This window comes from Thunnus thynnus, chromosome 18 (assembly GCF_963924715.1).
Source record: "Thunnus thynnus chromosome 18, fThuThy2.1, whole genome shotgun sequence".
Lineage (NCBI taxonomy): Eukaryota > Metazoa > Chordata > Actinopteri > Scombriformes > Scombridae > Thunnus > Thunnus thynnus.
This window is the reverse complement of record NC_089534.1, coordinates 6,974,072-6,995,744: the sequence shown is the minus strand read 5'-3', so window position 1 is coordinate 6,995,744 and position 21,673 is coordinate 6,974,072. Positions and strand designations below refer to the sequence as shown.

General features: G+C 38.4%; 1 protein-coding gene across 3 annotated transcripts in view; it reads left to right on the top strand.

Moving 5' to 3' along the window:
* The window catches only part of pex7 (peroxisomal biogenesis factor 7), a 60,423-nt gene that overhangs the window by 23,710 nt on the left and 15,040 nt on the right, over positions 1 to 21,673 (top strand). For all 3 annotated transcript variants that reach the window (XM_067572225.1, XM_067572227.1, XM_067572226.1), the window contains exons 7-10: positions 966 to 1,072; positions 2,388 to 2,501; positions 6,460 to 6,515; positions 18,651 to 18,750. In XM_067572225.1, the coding sequence (XP_067428326.1) occupies positions 966 to 1,072; positions 2,388 to 2,501; positions 6,460 to 6,515; positions 18,651 to 18,750 (377 nt within the window). The remainder of the gene's footprint in view (positions 1 to 965; positions 1,073 to 2,387; positions 2,502 to 6,459; positions 6,516 to 18,650; positions 18,751 to 21,673) is intronic.

The window sequence follows — 21,673 nt, the reverse complement described above, 5'->3', positions numbered from 1 at the left end:
GGCAGACCCTCAACCTCCAGCCAGGAACACACACACACACACACACACACACACACACACACACACACACACACACACACACACACAGTTGGGTTGATGCCATAATGAAGTGGCCCCTGAAATGACTCCCTCGCCTCACAAGAGAATAAGTTATGTTGGGACACACATAAAACCCGACGTCTAAAGGAACTCAAAACACTCTGGCTGCCGTGTTCCCCTCAATTAACCTCTTTGTCTTCCTGTCTCTCTCCATCTGTCTTAAGTTACATTTCTCTCTCTCTCTCATTATATAAATATATATATACTAACTTATTCATGCTTTTATTTCAAATAGATAAGATTATTGCAGTGCTCTTTCTACTGGTCCTCCGAAGCAGCCAATTGAAAAATGTCAGTGTATTCAGAACTTTGCTGGTAAACTTTTAAGCAAAACAAGGAAGAGAGAGCGTGTTATCCTGGTTTTAGCTACACTCCATCGACCCCCAGTATCTTTTAGAATAGATTTTAACATTATTTTACTTGTTTTTAAAGCTTTTAATGGTTCGGGACTGGCTTACATTTCAGACTCTCTGTCGTTTTATAATCCTTCACAAGCTCTTAGATGTTTTACTTCTGGATTTTTGAATACGCATAATTATACACACAAGAAAAAAGAAAACGCAGCTTCAAGAGCTATAAGAGATGCAGACTCTGTGAACATTTTTAAACAACAGCTTTAATTTGGCTTTTAATTAATGTCATTCTTATTATTTTTTTGCTAATTCTCTCATTTTATTCTTCTTACTGGTCTCTGTTTTTACTGTCGCTTGTCTTTCTCTCTACATTTGACTCTTTGTCTCCTCTTTACACACAACCTCCATTTCTTAGTTTGTTTGTTTTTTGCTGCCAAAGTGCCCATGAGAAGCAGCTCAGAGGTCTCCAGTACAGAGCATGTTGGGTAAATCTCTACTCTCTGTCTCTCTCAGGTGACGGGACGCTCAGAATCTGGGAGGTGAAGAGCGCAGCGTGTCGATTGGTCATCCCAGCGCACAAGGCTGAGATCCTCAGCTGTGATTGGTGCAAATACGACCAGGTAACTGCCCACCACCTTCTGCTGCCTCAGACAAGCTCACACTGTTAAAAACACACAATGGAAATAAACTTCACTGTGGGTTCAAATACAGTTAACCTGCATTATTTTAGTGTAGAATACTATGAACTAAACAAATAATAGTTTGGTTTGATCCCCTTAATTCTGGTTAAAATGCAGTTCAGAATTGTTCAAATAAAATAAGTCAAGCATTCAATAATCTTTAGTCTTTAGTAAAGCTATAGTTTAGTTTAAATGCAGTTTGGCAGCTTATCTTAAAAGCATATTATCTTTTTTTTTAACTTTAAATAGATGTAATAAAGTTTATTCTTAATTAAAACAACATTTAGTGGAAGTTATTCAAGTTTAAAATGCATATATTGAGCTGTAGTTTGGTTTTATGTTCTTAATTTGGGGTAAAAATACAGTTAAGAAGTGTTAAATAAAATAAACAAGCATTCAACGAGCTTTATTCATTTATTTATGCATTTAGAGAGCTAAAGTTTACTTCAAATGCATTTTAGCAGCTTTATTCTACTTCAAATGCATTTCATAAACCTTATTCTTAAAAGTTCATTCTTTGTTCTTCTTATTCTAAAGTTTATTTACTGAATTTTATTCAGGTTTTTAAAAATGCACATATTGAGCTATAGTTTGGTTTTATCTTCTTAATTATGGGTTAAATGCAGTTAAAGGTAAAGTCAGCAATTCTAGTCCAGTACATTTTTTTATCATATTCAGCAAATATCTCCTCACAGTCCGCTAGCTGTTCCCTTCTGTGTGTCCACAAACACACCGGCTCTGTAAATGTAAACACAGCGGCTCGGAGCGAGCAGTACAACACTACTCCAGCCAATCAGCAGGGGGTGTTCATGCTCGTGCACACGACAGGGGGAAGTCATAGCATCGCTCTGGATTCCACCGTATTTCACTTTTGGTGGTTGCCATGGCAATGTGTGTCCCTGACTTTGGGGACGGAGCTTCTGAAGGAGCACGAAGGGAGGGGTGTTTTTTTTTTTGTGTGTGTGTGTTTAGTTGAAATATCAACAATCTTTCTCCACAATGACTGACTCTACCTTTAAGTTAGTTACTGAAGGTATTTTACTGTGAAAATACAATTAATTAGACATATAGTTTAAAATGTGCATTTCACAAGCTGTAGTCTAGGAGCCGTATTTCTGTTGAAATTCATTTAAGCAGCTTTGTTCTACTTTAAAACTCTTTTATTAATCTTCATTCATTGTTTAAAGTGCATTTAACCAACATATTCTCTCATAATTGTGAGTTTTTATATCAGTGATTTGATGTTTTTGTGCAGAACATTGTGGCCACAGGCTCAGTAGACTGCAGCGTGTGTATCTGGGATCTGAGGAACGTCCGACATCCTGTCAATCAACTGCTAGGCCACACCTACGCCATCCGCAGAGTCAAGGTACACACACACACACACACACACACACACATTCAGGTTTTTCACCACACACACTCCGTTAAATGTCATGTAACAATTTGTTCTCAGAATTTAGAGCAAAGTGTGTGTTGCAGCAGAGATGTAGTACAGCGCCTGACAGCATCAAAACACCCACTTAAATGGACCTAATAAGACCACTCACACACACACACACACACACACACACACACACACACACACATATATACACACACACACACACACACACACATTAGACGTGTGTGTGGGTGTATGTGTGAGAAAACAGACAGCTGCAGGCAAGTCACCAAACACATCCCAGTTACTCAGATTAGGCACACGTCACTTCACACTCACATACTGTACGTCAGGAATACACACACACACACACACACACACACACACACACACACACACACAAACTTATAACTGCAAACAGAAACTCTTGCATGCACAAACAGAAACCTGAGTCCATCCAATCAAGGACCTGTCCTACTCAAGTTGTGTTTTTCAGGACAGGTGCCACCAATCGATCGAGAAAAGAAGTGACTGTTATACTATACTGTGTGTGTGTGTGTGTGTGTGTGTGTGTGTGTGTGTGTGTGTGTGTGTGTTTTGTTAGTGTTTGCAAATCTGTCGGCTGGTATTAATGTACTGGAGGGAGCAGAAAGGAGGTGAAGCGATTTCATGATCAGCAGAAGATGAGAAAAGAGCGACAGACGGAGACACTTTCTATCGAATGTCAAGTTCATTTTGAGAGTATTTAAAAGGAAAATTCAATTTTTTAAATGTTCTATTTACATAATTTTTTTTATCAAAACTCTAACTTTACTGTTGAGATTTTACGATGCAGTGATGCAGAGTCCAACAGGGAAGGAACACAATCATAAAGTATGTACATAAGGTGTAGCAAACGTTGGAAGTACAGTGTAAATGAAACGTATTCTCACATGCAACCACAGTTTTTGGCTCTGGTTGGTTGGTCGGTGGCTCTGGAGATTACATCACTATTACCAAATGTTCCTGTAAATAGATTTGGACACATCTTTTATGTCTCTTACTGGATATAATTCCTTGAGTAGTTTTCCCAAAAACTGCCATTATTTATACTGTCAAATGAGGTTAAACTGGACATGTGTAGGATAGTAGAAACAGAAGTTATTCTGACATTAATCATCATAGATTTCATTCAAACACCAAACTTCACTAATATGAACATGCATCAACAAGCTAAGGTCATTTCACAGGTATATTTTCTGTAATTTAAGGCAGTTTTTTGCAGGTTTTGGAGGGATAGAGTTCAGGTCTCTTGGTTTAATGGTTCAGGGGCTGTGATTTAGATCAAACTAATAGTCAGACTTAAGATTAACATGTTAATTCATAAGTTCCACAATGCCGTCTATCTTAAATATGAACAATTCATGAATTCTGGGTAAATTGAGACTTATTAACCCTTTCATGCATGGTGTCCACTACAGTGGACACATTTCAAAATTCAATATATTAAAAAAAAAGTTACTAACATGATTTTTCACTTCAACAATCAAAATTTTTTTCACCCTGTGATTTAATAATTCATGCATAAAAGAGTTAAATTAAAAAAAAAAATCCAGCAGACTTTTCTTATTAACTGTTGTTAACTGTGGGGAAACTGGTCATCATGCTGTAGATTAGCCCTAACAATGAAATACTTTTTCCATTATTTTTAATAACTGATATTAAACTGATAGAAGTGATGGACAAAACTTTTTTTTCATTCAAATGATGAAAACAAATAAATTCACACATCTATTAACGAGAAGGCTCATCAGCCAATAAATGTATTTGTTCTTCTATCTACAAATAAAACACGTCGACCTCTAAAAAGGTATAAAATGATTCTGCAGAACTAAAAAGAATTTACTTCAAAATTTACATTTAAATGATTTAAACAGAAAAAACAAGCAAATAAACATGAACAGTGTGTATTAGAGTTGAAATACTGACAATAAAACTCAACGTCAGACAGAAAACATTAGCAGAGAAATGATTGTGTATTTTATCATCACAGCTGCTCAGTGTCTCGTTATATTTGTTGTTTTTGCTTCGGTGATAAACGTTTTTTTTGTTGATAACGTCCATAAAGTAGCTATAAACCAAATAGAGAGGCAGGAACAAAGAGGAAAAGAGAAACGTGTTAAACGAGGCCGTTTGTATCCTCCTGATAGGAAAGGTGAAACTGTCAGATGCACAGAGGGGGAACAAATGAACGAATAAATTAATTTAAGAGTGCTTAGCTGTCAGTTAGTGAAATGACTCTCTGCGGACTCTTCTCTCTCAGTCTCTCGGCGTCGGCACAATCCTGTAACTGCTGAGCAGAAAATAGGCTGCTCGACCTGCCTGAAGCTGTGTTTCACTTTGATGGAGAAAATGTCACGATTTTTTTTAAAGAATTCACACCTTTTTACAGGATTAAGAGCAACTTCCAACAAGAGACTTTAGTCCAACATAGAAAAAGCTCAGAACAGATGAAATATATGTAACCCAGCAAGATGAAGATGCACAATATTAAGTTTTTCCCACCTTAACAACATTTTTATTTTGAAAGGATAACTTCCTCCGCATTAATAACCCATTAATCCCAATGATTAAAACACAATTAAAAGCTAAATTACATACAATAACTAAATAGATTCAATAAAATATATAAAAAATAGAATAGAGACTAAAAAACAAAAACTACACTATACTGTGTGTTGAATATACACTGTACAATAATATTAATACACTATAATACACTGTACATTAGTGCAAAGCCGTTTTCACATATGAACTCTGGACAATGTCTAGAATCACAGGAAGTCCTCTCTATGGAGAATCAGGTCCTCACATTGTCTGGAGTTGCCCTTTCACACATGTAACAGGAGCTCGTCCGTGTCAGACGTGTTCTCAGCTACTGTTTGGTTTAGGTGAGGAGTGGCGCCTGGGTAGAGCGTGCAGGAGGGAGGACATGATGCAAAAAGTGCGCTGCGGTTGTAATTCTGCCTTTTTAAGCTTTTTGCCAGAAATAAATCGGCTTTTATCTTATGAGAAATCACAGGAAATCCTCTCTCCCATTAGCGCTAGCTTCACAGTGGAGCGTTCAGGCTTAATCAAAACAATACAGCTTATAGCTGGCCTGCTGTGTTTATCCAGCGCCGGCCGCATGATAGAAATATCATCAACACGCCCGCTCGCTCACTGTGATTTCACCGGAAAACGACCTGCTATATTCTCACATGGGCTCAATCAGACTTTGTAGTAGGCAGCTGCAGGGTAAAGTCTGTTTAATGTCCGGTCCAACTGATTCAGACATTTACGTTCACACACACACACACACACACACACACACACACACACACACCTTCTCCGGATAATGTCTGGAAAATTTCAGGGTTGCAGTGCATGTGTGAAAGGGACTCGAGTCAGGTGGATATTCCTAAAAGCTGTACAGTAAAATGGAGGATTGTCCATGGATCATAAACAGAATTATCTGTACATTGAATATATGTAATATATTAATAATTTAACAGTATATTTGTATAATAATAGTATTTATTGTTTGTTCATTTTGTTTTTGACCTTCCCTTTTTTTAAAAAACATCTCTTTATTGTCTTTTACAAAACAAAACAAACAAAAATAATAATCTGAACAATTATAACACATTATAACACACATAAAATAAAAAAACAACAACAACACAGCCCTATTAGCAGTCAAATCAGTTCATCATTTTGTATGTTATTATGTTCAGGATATCGTAAAAAACATTTCTAATTTTCCAGAACTTATGAAGTTTGTTTTTGGTGAAGAACCTCATCTTCACAAGAGCGAAGTGAAAAGTCATTCAGTCGCTGGGAAATTTCACAGTTTAACAAACAGATGAATTACATGACATTTTAGCATTTTCCTGATTTAGATTTTGTATTTTTCTTCCTTCAGTTTTCTGCGTTCAGTAAGACGGTTTTGGCTTCCTGCTCGTACGACTTCACTGTCAGGTAAGATCAACTCTGCCTCTTTTATTACTCTCTTCTTCTTCTTCTTCTTTGCTTGTGTGATGTTTCCCTTTATATGTTTTAGTCCTGATCATGAAGCGCTGTTACACCTTTTGATAAAAGTTCTTAAACCTCTTACCAGGTGCCCCCATTTTTGTGCACAAAACAATGTTCACAAAATATAAAGGTTACTGTTCTTCAACCATTCATTTAAAAGGCAACTCTTTAAATTTTACAACCAAAGTTACAGAGTTAAAGGAAGTTGTCGTTGGCTTGTTGGTGGTTGTGTTATGTCACTGTAAAATACCAGAATTAAAGTAAAACACCAAAATATCAGTGTCTCAGCCACAACTTTGAAGTATGTGTGTAAGTAGTTTTATAACAGTGAGCAGTGGAAATGAAGGAGGTAGTTCAGGTTTAAGTTATATGTGTCGGCCCAAAGAAACGACAGTCAACAGAGAGAAGAGAAGAAATGCAAACAGTGAGGCTGAGATAAGAACTCGTCTAAAGCTCATCTAAATATTGTTTAAACACAAGTCAAGATGACACATTTGAACAAATATTCCTGATATTATCTTCACTCTACAATGACTCGGGCAAGTTCAACTCGGGAGTACAAAGTCCTGAGAACAGGTGGACGCAGTATGATCATTTGCCGGAAGAACAGCTGTGTTTTTGCTGATATCACCAATTCAGCTCAGCTCTGGTGATTAATCTTCAACACAGCTGTACCTGACTGTACCGTGACAAATACTATCCACTCAAAGCTCCACTGACAGTTTTTCTCAAGAAGAAATGACAGTGAGATGGAGTCAATTATGTAGTAATAATAAAAATCCAAACTGTAGCTCAATAAAATAAACAAAATTGAATATAGATGGATCTATTCATTTTAATAAATGTATATTCATAGATTTTAATTGAAATGTGTTGGTATCTGTACATATAAGGAGTCCAAAGTCTGCAGAGGCAGCGTGAAGCTTCACTTTACCTTTACTTACATTTACTTTACCAAAATATCATCTAAAAGGAATTACATCATAGATCAAAATGCTACAGAGACATAAGAGCCAGCGGTGAATCACCAAAGCGAACGCCGGGATGACGACGGACGTTGACCAGCTGATCATCTCAGGAGTTGGACCGCTGCGCCTGAAAAAATATTCAAACTTGATAAGTCCAGACATATCAGCTCCCGAGGTACCGTAGCCTCGATAAAACAAGCAGAGCGAGAACACGTCCGGTCATTTGGACTGAACTTGGCCAGACGCAGACTTTGAATTGGAACCCAGTTCACAAAGTAAAGTATACATGATTTATAGTTTAGTAGCTAAAACTTGCATAAACACTGATGGTCCTTTCAACTTTAAGTTTAGTTTAATTTAGTTTAGAATCCAGACTTGTGATGACATTTATCTGCGATTATAAAACACAAGTTTGACTTTTTGAAACTTTTCTACGAGGTTAAAAGAAAGAAGCGACGGATGCGGTCGTACGCTTACGCTCCTTTTTCCCTTAGTTACTGACCAAAGCGGATGGATGGTGTCACCTTAGGAGTAGTTATGAGTAAGGACACGGTTTGATAATATGTGTGATAAAGTTAACTGGTGTGTGAGATGGAGAGAGAGAGAGAGAGAGAGAGAGAGAGAGAGAGAGAGAGAGAGAGAGAGAGAGAGAGAGAGAAAGAGGGAGCAGAGAGACAAAAGACACAATGAGCTGTTCCTTTATTGAGCTGCAGAGGCTGACTTAATAGAATCTGTAATTTCAAGCAAGACCGCCTCTGTGTTTCTTATGAGAATATGCTGCTTCTTAGTCTTTCCCCCCTTTCTCTCTCTCTCTCTCTCCATCCCAGAGATAGTTTTCATTTAGTTTCCGCAGCCCTACATCCATCCGACACCGGGCCTCATTAAGTCTGCTGACGGATCTATTTTATCTTTATGTGTGTCGATCGGATGGATACATATGACAGGGAGAGGGACGGCAGTTTGGCAACACATATGTCGACAAATCTGCAGATTTTCAACTTTCTGTCTGAGAAATCCCCTTCCCCATCATTTTGGTTTCATGAAAGTCTCCAAATGACTCAATTCGGCTTCTGTTGTGTCCCTGAGCGAAAGATGGAGGGATGGTTGGTATCAAGCTGGAAGAGGGATGATGCTGAAATAAATAAGATGTTGGATATTTCAGACAATGGAGAGAGAGAGAGAGAGAGAGAGAGAGAGAGAGAGCCTGAGGGAAAGAAGGTAGTCTGAAAGATAAATGTGTTGAGAGCTGGCTCTTTGCCAAACCCTGTGTTTTATTGATCCATGCTTTCATTGGCTCAAATACTCCATGCTGAGTACAGATTTCATTAACATACACACACACAGAGTCGTGTTTCCATCACTTCAGAGAACATTACATTGATTTGCGTTTATTTCCTGGAGACGTATCCTAACCTTAACCATAACCCTAAACATAAACCAAGTCTTCACCCTAAAATTAATGATTTACGTTAAAGGGGGGACTGTAAACGTGATGACTGTAAACAGATTTACGTCCCCACAACATGAGGAATACCTGGAACACACATACACACAGAGTGGGAAATCACCACCTGCCAGACTCTGGTAGAGTTTTGCCCGTGGCTTTTAAGATTGTCTCAGGTAATAAAAAAAGCGTCTGTAGTAATAATCCTCAGATACAAATCCAAGAAGTACCATTTATTCTTGTTTTCTATGAAGATGCCTGCAGGCAGCGAACAAAAGCAAAAACAAAAATGTTGGCATAAAACTGATGTGTAGAAATTATTCATCACAATATATTTTTTAAATCACTTAATTATGCAACTGAATTTTGCTGAATATAAAAGCTGTTTTTCAGCAACACCCTCACATTCACACCTGGTATCTGTCCACCCGTTGGGTGCATTAAAGGATAACTCTGATGATTTCCTATATTTTTATTATTGTCAACATATGTCATGTGCAGAGCCAAACTATTACTGTTTTAATTTCTTTTTAATTGATTGTGTTTTACGATCCCCAGAAAGGCTATTTACAAAAGAGGTCAAACATAACTTAAAAAAATCATAGTCAAATCATAACCAGCGGTGGGGGGTGGGGTGGGGGGAGCATGTAACATTGTGTATAGGAAAAATACTTTTTGGGCGAGTGTGCAACATGTGATGAACCTCAAAGTTGTAATTACCCGATGCGGCTACTACAACAAACTCGCTTCGCAGCCCCGCGCTGTTTGTGGGAGGGTTGGTTAGGTCACCACTTCATCAGTAACATGTTCTAAAAGTATTATAACAGCTAATAAATATACAGTAACACACAAGAAAAATTGCCATCGAACACAAAGTCATGTCCAGTTAAAACTATCTGTGGAAAAAACAAAAACTGCACCAAAAAGAAAGTGAAGCTTTTAAAATGAATATCAGAAACTAAACACACCAAATCTTAATTTTATATACTTTTACTGCTACAGTCTTACTTGATCTCAGACACAAAAATCTGCTCAACATGTTCAAAGGACTTTATGATTCATTCAGACAAAAGTCTGTTTAACAGAAGAGTTATCTAATACTTATGTAAATATTATACCCAGAACCATTTTCCTTTCTTTTTCTTCATTTTACATGATTTTCCACAATACTTTTAACTGTAAGAAACCGTTTAGGGGACTCAATAAGAGCACAATGTGTCAATGTAGAGGAACTTTTTTAAGCATCTGTAAAGACGCTTTATCTTTAATTTAATCTTTACTCCGTCTTCTCCTTTATTAACTTTACTGCTGTCCACTCTGAGATAATCCTTAATCCATTCATTACTGCTGTGATGACACTGTTTCACTGACTTTACTTCATCTGATGTTATCTTAATACGATTGGACTGAGCCAAGGCCACAAATTACACGATTGTTTCGTGTGCATGTGTGTGTGTGTGCATGTATGTAAGTGTGTTTGTGTGTTTTCCGTAGCAACATCACGTACTGCAGATTTGTTTTCTGTTGAACAACTACAAACATAGAGGGTATCAAACTAATTATCACCTATTCTCAATTTGTGTCTGGGCGGATATAGTGTGTGTATATGTGTGTGTGTGTGCGGACATGTAAGTGTGTAAACCCTCTAACCATCGATCACGACTGAGTGCAGAAGTCTTTAATTACCTCATTAACGGGAGAATCGTCTCTTTACACAGAGGCAGAGCGGGAATAAAAATTGCCCCCAGGACTTTCTGACTCAGACTGGTTCACCAAAACTAAACTGTCCTCCCAAAAAAAAACAAAATTACAAAATCAGTCGTCTCAGTGAGTGCCTCAAAATGACATAAATTTACATTTCAGTGACAGCACCCTCTAGCAGGAATAGTAATTATAATGGTAGCAAAAGGAGGATATTAGGTGACGTTAAAGAGGGCTGAAGTGAAACCAGAACTGCTGGATTCTGCTCCAGAAGTAAGAAAACCTCATTAAAAAGCTCATTAATATGTGAAACTCTGCTAATAAGTAAAATCCAACCTTGAAACAGAACCTTTCTCAACAGTATGTCGTATGGCTCGATCCATATGTTCAGATAAGGACGGGAGTTTTCTGAAAAACCATCTAATATCATTGTTTATTCAGTATTTATGTTTTTTATTGGCCTTCAACGGACATCGTTTCCCATAAGTCCTAGACGTTTGCGAGCTAAACATCACGGCTCGACAGAGGAGACGGGTCCATGAGCGAGTCGAGGGTCGTAGTGGCGAGTTCAGACATGTCTGTAATAAGAACAGGACAGAGAACGCTGTACAAGTCTTTACACGGCACAGATTACAGCTAGAAACATGGACGAAACCATGGATGTATTATAAGAGCTGGATACCAGACCAAAAATGGCGCCCATTCAGTCCAATTAGAACTGTTTTACAAATATAAAACCTCCATGGATCAAAACTTCTTAATAGAAAGAGTCATAATTGACCTTGTTTGCACAGTTCTATGTGTCCTGTCAACAATTTTACAGACGTCTCTTTTACAACGGTGGTCTATGGGGGGAAAATGCTTTTTGGGCCACAAGGGGATTTTTAGCTGCAATACCGCAAGTGACCACTGGGTAAAATTGGCGGCAAGGCTGAGCGGCGGTGCCCTATCCAGCTCGTACAATACATCCATGGATGGAACCAAGTTACAGTGACGCACGTACCCACGCTGCCATGTTTGTTCTTTTAATGGGAGCTGTAGTTTTTTTCTGTGTTCACAAAGTAATCGTTGTTTAACTTTTTAAGGGTTAAATTTCTGATAGCAGCTGCTGTAGTGGAGCCAAGTTGTCTGAGAATATGGAAAATAAACTCCAGGCACAAACAGAAAGGCCAATGACAGAAATAATGAATGACTGAGTTACAGAAAGAAGCTAATGGAAAGGAGGCTAGAAACAAAGTAATGTCATAACTTTGGCTTAATGTTATTAGAGTTAAACATCAGACTTAAACATGGGAGATCACCGTTCACCTCCTATTTCCAACCGTGAGTTGACATTGAACCACAGCCAAGATACAAGGAGTACCTGCACACTGAATGAGAGCTCCCTTTACTTTATTTACAACATTTACGACTAATCACAGGTCTTCCTCAGGCAAATACTAATATTTGCAAGTACATAAAAGTAGTCCATAATTAATAAACTTTGATTGAGATCAGCAAATATCTGGTCCAAGAATATGTAAACAAACCTTAAAATGTTTTCAGTCTGAGAACTCAGTGTCCGTATTTGATACTTGACAGTTTTTGATGATATTTTTTATTCTTAAAATCTACATTATAGATGCTTTAAATCTTGAATCTGAGTATTTCCACATGCACCTGTTGGTGTGTTCAGCTCAGTAAACATTACACCTTCCTTTGTGTAAACTCACACACACCTGCCTCTACAGGTCTCCCTGTGTGTTCAGACACCGGTTATAATACAAACAAATACAGATCTAATCCACCTGCATGCACAAAGGACAACACATTGAATGCACATACGGTACACTCATATGCAAATACATCTGAACACACGCTCTTTTATAGTCACATATGCATTTACACATACAAATGGATGTATGAATCCTTTTTCATCCCTCGTTTCCGCTCTTCACCTCCCTCATTCTCTCTCCCGTGTGTTTGTTTAGTCGTAGTCAGTTGTCAGTGGAGCGCTCAGTGAGTTTAAACCATCTGCAACCTCAGACTTTAATATATTCTGGGAGACAGATTACGTTGACGTCAGTTTGATCTAATCTAATTATTCTGTAATTTACCATTTGATTCATTGATGCTATTAAGCCCCTCTTCCAAAGAAACTCACATTTAACGAACTGATGAATATCATGATTGGCGGCGCACAAGGCCATTAAATATCAACATATCAGCCAACAAAACAACAAACAACAAGGAAACACAATTAATTTCAGTAATAAGAAAGTTGTTGGTCAGTCCACCACTTTGTTTCAGACTGAAATATCTCAACAGCTATTGGATAGATTGCCATGAAGTTTTGGCTGAATTATAATAACTTAGCATTAGCATTTTCTTGGCATTTTCATCTGGTCAAACTTTTATTTTGTTTTTTTTATTTTGGTTTATGACCAAATTCCTGCAAAACTAGTGACATTCCCATCAGCCTCAGCTATACTTAACACACTAAACTGTCGGCATGCTAACACACAAAACTAAGATGGTTTAACATCAGTGTGTTAACATCGTCATTGTGAGTATTTTCTGGCGTAGTGACGTTAAGGACTGCCCCCTAAAAGTTGCTGAGTCGACATTTTATCAGTCGCGTCACTGCCTTCGTTTTTAGCCTCAACATTTTACACACAGAGCGACGCATGGTGACAGCATGACAGGCTGTAAATCATCACTCTTGTCTTTAAATACATAACTGTGATGGAAACATCCTGCTCGGCTTGTTGAATACAGTAAAGTGAGTTAATCTAATGTTTAAACTGACACGTAGTAGCGTCTCTACTGTCTCCTCCTCTACCGCCGCCCAGTGTGACTGACTCTTCAGCTGACAGCCAGCAGCCAACAGGAGAGACGCTACATGCTGCGTTAAAGCTAAAGATTACGTGTGTTAAGTCACTTTTGAATGAATTCAGCAGCTACGATGTTGCTTGTTGTTTACAACCTCAACGACAAAGCCTTTTGAACTCATTACCGCTCTGATTCGCACCTATGACAGTTTCACTTCAGCTCTTTATTATGCTTCCTGTTATATGTAACTTGTCATCTTTTCTGCTTTTCTATGAAGAACTGGCAGCTAGGCTCCATCATTGGTTCCCTTCTTCAAATGTAAAAACATATAAAATAGTGACGAAATATGTTTTCTTAAGATTTTAGTTTTAGTTTTATTCTTATCATTCCTGACATTCATTTTATCTTCTTTGCAACTTTCAGCATACACATCATATTTTAAAGCTTTCATCATGTTAGTTGTCATTATCTCTGTGGACGTACCACTCACTCTAAACACAGTCAGAGTTAGTATGAAGTATAAAACTGAGACTCTTGAGGTCATGTTTTCCTGTTTCAACAGCAGGTTAAACGCCTCATATTTGCTTTAGATAACATGTTTCCCCCCCCTCCGTCTGCTTCACAGCAGCCTGCGTGTTCGTGTGACTCTTAAGATTAATTTCCTGTTTAAATTAAAAGCATCAGTGACATCAGCTCGTCGCTCTCTTTACCTTTCTGTCTTTATTGTTCTGTCTTCCGTCACTTCTCTTATCTTAAATGTTTTGTGTACGCTTCCTCTCAGTTTCTCCGCTTGGCTTTCATTTTTGTCCTCGTGTTCTCTTTTCCTTCTTTCTCTCTCTGTTTCCGCTGTGACTTAATGAGTTTGGTAGTAATAGTGAGACACACACACACACACACACATAAAGCTGACAGGTGAATGGACTGTTCCACAGAATGAAACACAATAGAAGCTAAATAATTACCCACCATGGAAACTACGGACAAAAGGCACTGCAAGCCTCATTTATACAAACAACATGGTGTCTTTGTCTAACTGGGACAGTCATCTGGTCTCATACGCACACACACACACATTTACACTTTCACGTCACCTGAACCTGTGATCACAATCACACGTGAATCTGACGCCTGCTTTTGTAAAAAAAAAAGTAAGTCTATTTCGAATTTGCTGAGAACGAAGCATATTATTTTCTCAATTTATCAATGCATCATTTTGTCTATAAGATGTTAATAAATAGCAGAAAATGCACGTTATAAAGCATATTTCACAAGCAATATTCAAATTTTTGCCGACCAACAGCCCAAAACCCTGAGATACTCCATTTATAGTGATTATAAAACAGAGATGACCATCATATCATCACATTAACGCAGCTGGAACCAGATGATGTTCATTCTCTTACTTTAAAAAATGACTGATTTAACTTTCTGTGAGTTTTATATTCTTACTATTTTCAACTACAACTACAAATGTTCTTCCTCAGGTTACCTGAGACAGCAGTGTGGGGGTAACTGACCCTCTTTCATCATTTTATGTAAATTATTGTTACCCAGAACATGCAAAGAAGTTCTACGGTTGCCTTATAACACACGTACTCAATAAGCAGACTCCCATCCAAATTTGGACTGATTAATAATTTAATCCGACCGGAAACAAAATGTAATGGCAACCTGACCCTTTTGAGACCACTTCTGAGTGACACATTACTGTCACGTCACTGTTGCTGTGTTCATTTAGCCGCCCGCTAGTTGCTACACTTAGTAAGGTTGTTGCGGCCAAACTGCCTTCACCAGACTGACTGACAGCAGAAATTTACTGAACCAAAATAGTTTGCATGTCAGCTCCACGAGAAGAAATCGTCAGTTTGTGATTATTGATTCATTGATACAGTTAATAATTTCAAAACACATATACAGCAGGATACTAGTGTGATTTAAACAGCTGGTCACTCAGATTAAACTTCACTAAATGCAACTGAAACAGACTCAGAGCCTAAAGAAACACAGGGGGTTTCCATGAGACTGTCATGGATTCAGTTGGATTGATACATTTAATAAAATGGAATCGTATCTCTCCCACCATTCAGCTGGTGCTGCAGAGGGGAGACTGTCACGTCCTCACACAGACAGCTGCTCTGATGACTTTCCCCCCTCCTGTGCACGAGCATGAACGCCCCCAGTTGCTTATTGGCTGCAATAGTGTTGTGCGTGTTCTCGGTCTGAGCCGCTTTGTTTTTGTTTCCATTTATAGAGCCTGTGCTGTGTATGAACACTGCGCACACATGTAACACACAACTAGCAGACCGTGAGGAGATAAAAAAGTATACTGAACATTTTCAACAATGACTACAGAGAAGAACTCACTGATAAACACTTCCAGCAGTGTCTCTGCCTGCCCATCGCACCTTTTTATACTAAAGTTTAAGGACTTGGTTACACAACAAAGGAGTCTCGTCTCCCATTAACACAGAAATGCTGTTCATGTACAGAGTTTTTGTACTAAAATATCATCATGTAATGCAGCCTTACTGGGCCTATGATGCGCTAGAAATGTATTAAGTTGGCCCCTAAGACTGGAATTTGATTACTCCTGACTTATAGACTGAATTCAGGGGAAAAAATTACAAAGGCGGTTCAATTTATTGGCTAGCTAAGTGCTAACAGCTACTGAAAAGTTTCTACAAGCAAGGCATTTTGGAAGTCCTTGAACTCAATTTTACTCTCATTGGAAGTAAATATCATGATGATCATTAATTTTATAGCAATTTATCTTAAATTAAGGCAAAAACAACCAACAATTTTGGCACATTTTTTCCTGAAAAGACACTTTTAAACAAATAGTTCCCACTTATAGTCAGTATAACCTTGAGGATTCACTACAGCGGATGTTAACGTCAGCGCTCCCAATAATAATCAGTTCACTTAAAAAGAAAAACACTTTCTTACGTGTCGTATCGAGCTTCTCACTTTGCTTATGAACAGACTTTTTTTTCCTCACAGTGTTGAAATCTAAAAAACCGTCTCGTTGCCGTCGACAGTAAATCATCGCTATTGCTCATTTTAATGAAGCCAATCAAGCTCTTAGCTGCAGGATTATTACTCCTGCGTCTTAATGCACTGAATGGGAGAGCTGTGACAGAAATGCATTCATTTCAGTTAAGTTTTTTTTATTGCCACTGCACTTCATTACACTGAAGACATATTGCTCTGCACTGTGGATGATGAATGACTCAGACTTTTTCTTTTTTTTTTAACTTCACGCATATATTTGTGCATGAGTGAGCTGGTTATACATACGTTTAAACATATATTCATGTATTCAAATAGAATATAGATATAAATAAAAATGTGTATTTTAAAGGTTACTTTCTGGTCTTTTTGACTTATCCCTTCAAGCAGCAACTTAATCACATTTTTACAAGATAACCTCAGTTTTAATAAGATTAAAAACAGCCGCATCAGCTGCCCTTTGAGACTGCTCAGGTGTTGGAGAGAGGAGTGATGAAGAGACATTTTTACTCTTTTCAGATCCTTACCAAAAACACATAAAGGTCATGTTAAACCTTAAAGGTGTAGCGGCATTTTTAGGACATCGTACTCAGCTCGTCAGGCTGTAAATTAGGCTCAGTTTTCATCAGTTTAAAGGTGTCAGTATGCTTCCAATAAAAATGATCACCGATTTTCTGAACCAGACAGTCGGACAATCACTTAATGCAGCATTTTTCCAGATTTTTCACTCTTCACACTTCATGTAATCAATTCATTTTGCGAGTGCAACGTAAGAACTGATCACCAACTGTTTATCTCCTGATATTCTCATTACAGTAGTGGATGGAAACAAGCATTAAGTTGCATTTTCTTTCGCAGATTTTGTGGAAATTCGGTTTAAATTTGAGCTACATTCGGATAAAAATCTAGCACATCACATCTTCGTGGCTTAAACGATATAAAGAGAAAGGGATATTAAAACAATCTAGAGAATGAGATGATGGAAAAAATAAAGATGACAAAGGAGTAAAAAGGAAAGGAGAGCAAGAGACTGAGAGAGTGGAAACAGAGAGAGAGAGAGAGAAGGCCAATAAAACACTGCCCACCAACCTCGGCCAGCAGCGGCCAATCAGACTAATTGGAAGACTGTTTCTCTTCCTGGTCTTAATGGAGTGTGTGTGTGTGTGTGTGTGTGTGTGTGTGTGTGTGCGTGTGCCAAAGCCCTGACGCAGCAAACACTCCCTCCAGACTCATCCACTTTGCAAATGTAATTAAATCATTTTCAGAGGGAACACTGCTGCTCCCACTGGGCTCCATTAGGCCTATATTAGTACGAGAGCTGTGGCACACACACACACACACATACACACACACACATACACACACACACACACACACACAATAAGTGATGGGTGTCTGGGGAGAGTCCAGCATTGAGAGATATTATATATTGAGTGAGTTGTTAGTGTAAATCATTGCTCACATTCACTTTGCTGCTGTGTACGTGTTTGTGTGTGTGTGTGTGTATGTGTGTGTGTGTGTGTGTGTGTGTGTGTGTGTGTGTGTGTGTGTGTGAGAGAGATAGAGTTCTGATTAACATCCATTCCTAATGTGCAGAGGGAGTTTGTTTCTGGACTTCGCCACTGATTGATGATTCAAACTTTGGAAAAAAAACAAACACTTTTTCTCAATAAGTTGGATCAAGTTGAGTCACAGTCAGACACGACTGAAGTTGATTTATCTTCAAGTCAGGTCGCACAACGTGACGCCAACCCCGTCTCCTAGAAATTACGTTGATGTACTACTAAATTGCGACCGCAAATACGTTATGAAGGAAACATAATGCTGCCCGAATGACTTTTTCTCTCAACATAATGAGGAAATTAATTAACATATTTGGCAAGTCACAAAAATGTTGATACTGAATATGTTAGTGAAATGTTTTTTCCTGCTAAAATATCTGATCTTGTATTAAGATATCTGCTGTTTTTTATGGTTTAGAGAAAAAAAACAGACTAAAAAACAGTAACATATCTTTACCTTCCTTTTTTTTTACACAATTAAATGTAAAGCAATTTTACTCCTTTGTAACAGGGATCTTTAGTTTTCCTTGTGTTTGATATGAAACAGCAGTTTGTCAAATATCTGTGTGTGTGTGTGTGTTCGTAGGTTCTGGGATTACAGCAGGAACCAGCCTCTTCTGGACACCGTAGAGCATCACTCAGAGTTCGTCTGCGGGTTAGACTTCAACCTGCATGTCCCCAACCAGGTAACACATTCACACACTTGTGCAGGTAGTGTGTTGATCAAACACGCTATGAATTGATAGTATTTAAATTTAGCCAAGCATTACCAATTTGCAGTATCTTAACCTTGTGTTCCTTGTTGAGTTGTGTTGTTGGAAACTCCCGTCTACAAAGGTCACGTTACATTTCCGTTGTACAAATATTTGCTCTGTTTTCCGATTCACTTCTTGTAAAACCTGGCTGAGGGGCAAAGTCAAGCGTGTGTTTCCTGTTTTGGTGTGATGTCCACTCAGCTCTGGTGGTTTCACAGGTCACAATTTGGTCAGAACTGAAACCCTGCTGCACAGAGTTTGGAAATGGAGAAGTTTTTATTATTTTAATGAGTTTCATCACCAGTTTTGGTACATTATCACACTACCAGGCTACAAACTGTAGCGTCAATCTCATACGATGTTTACACATTCATTACAAGCACATTCATAGAAAATGAACTGGAATCTGGATGCTCTGTAATGTCCTGGAGAATTAACCTCAATACTTTATTTGTATCAAAATGCAGAAAGAAAAAGCAGAGAGAGTTATATATTTCTTTGGATTTCTCTCTGCCCCTCACCTCTTTGTCTTTCTGTCAAGTGTGTGGCCAACCATCCGATCTCTGGGTCCATATCCGGTTTCTGTCTGTCTAAGTAGGCCTATTTTCTGTATTTCTTGAAATGGGGCCATCCATCAGTCTGTCTGTACATGAGCAGGCTGAGGTTAACCCACACACACACACACACACACACTAACACAGGGCTGTCAGTGTTTGAATGTGTTCGGGGTAAAGAAGCAGTGAACTGAAAAGGCCACTCATGTCTAATTCAGTTTTTCGACTAATTTAGACAGGCGGCGTCTCTCTCTCTCTAACTCCCCTCCAGATGTGTAAATCCAGCAAAGAGGTGAAAATGACAGAGAGCAGAGTTCAGCTTGAAGTCAGGAGATACATGTGTGGGAAAATACTGACAAAAACCATACTGGGGTTAACGTCTGGATCAGGAAATGAGTGTTGAAATCAGCTGCGTTTGTTTGCAGACTCAGCTGTGACGTAAAAGGAAACACCAAAGAGTGAAGTGAGGTTATTACGCCTACGTCACTGCGTCATTTAAAACTCTTGTGCTCAAAGTTGTTCAAGGAAAAAGTTTGGCTAAACTTCACAACAGCTCCCTAAAACGCCTCAAGCCTTGAACCTTAAAAGAACAAGAGCGGCTTTGCATGTTTTAGCCCATTAACTTCAAATGGTCCATACATTACTGCTGACCAGCGTCCAAACCGTACCATTAATTTTGAGATTGATTTCCTACCTTCCAGGCAGCCGTTGGATTCACTTCAATAATACTTTGAAAATGAACTTCCAGAAACTTGGGAAAGAAGTAGTGAACACAACGCTGACACATCATCAACTTTTAAGTTGATATGTTGAACTTGTTAGCAAACAGTTGCTTATTTCCACATCCAGCAGTTACGGAGCAACTTTATGATTCATTTGGAGTCGTGTTTCTGTCAACCTGGTGAATTTAAGTCCAATATTCACTCTCTTTTAGCTCTGTTTCTGCTCTCTACTAACTCCTGAGGGAAATATCTGGCTGTCTAGCTGCTAATAGCTCCACTTTTTCTTCAGCTAGTCTATAGATAACTGTATCTGATTGCCGTTTGGTGCTGAGCAGGTAGTGTATAGTGGGGTTGTCAGAGCTCTTTCTCTGAAAACAGCTGCCAAGGCTGTAACAAGGCTGTAACAAGGCTATAAGAGCACTGAGAATGAACCAAAACAAGCAAAGTTGCAGCCGGACAGCTCTGTAGTTTAGAAAAGTTGAGTAAAAGTTCCTTTCACCTGTTATTACATTGTCTTTTTGTATGGATCAACACCTAAAAGCAAATTATGAACAATACACCGGCTACCATTTACTCCTTCAGGAGAGTGAGACACAATTAAACTTGAGAACATTTTGCTTGTAAGGAATATGTTGATATTTTAGATCCCCTGCAGGCATGTTTTATGACATTAAAAAAAACAAACACTCTACTTTGAATAATAATTTGTGTCTAATATGTTCAAGAGGTGGCTCTAGTCGCTACCATTAAACCATCGCAGAAGAAGAGAACACAACGAGATGATGTCATTAAAACTGAGGCAGTAAAAGCTCAAATGATGGAAAACATTGTGGAAAATATGATGGAAATATGACATTTGTGTTTGTTTCATGTATTAATTTGAGGAACGTTACAGTCTCCTCCATCGCTCCACACAGATCCGCTGACATTTAAGTCAAATGCTTCATGTACGTCGTCATTTATTCACTAAGTCTGTTTACATTTCACTTTGTCACATTTTCCTTTAATCGACTTTTTTTCCCCTTCATTAAAGCAATATTTCTGGATTTTTATGTGCAAATCGGAAATGTGAATGGGAACCCACTTTGAAAAGGGCTTACAGGCGAGAACAAGCACAGACTGTAAAAAATAATGTAGAAACTGTGGTAAGAAAGGACAGAGAGGAGGTTAAAAAAAAAAAAAAAGAGACCAAAAATACTGATGCAAGAGGAGGAGAGGAGTCTGATATAACACAGCGGGACAGATAACGTAGCGTCGGCGTGTTTCCAGCAGATTAGTCTGATGTCAGGATTACTAGCCAGGCAGCCATGTTTATGGAAATGATATTCAAGTTCACTCTGAGTTCTTCCAACAAAATGCTAATGCAGCACAACATTTCCCTTCAAATCTCTTCTTTTGGCACAGCTTAACGTTCACCACACCTGCTTCACACTAACAACACCAACAGTCTACGGCCACATTATTCAACTACAGTTCAGTCTGATCTGATTTTAAAAGGTAAAAAAGGTTCTCGTGTCAGTGAGCGAGCGAAGGATTCACCTGTTTACAAGATACAAAAAGCGTGGCCGAAGCTTTTAC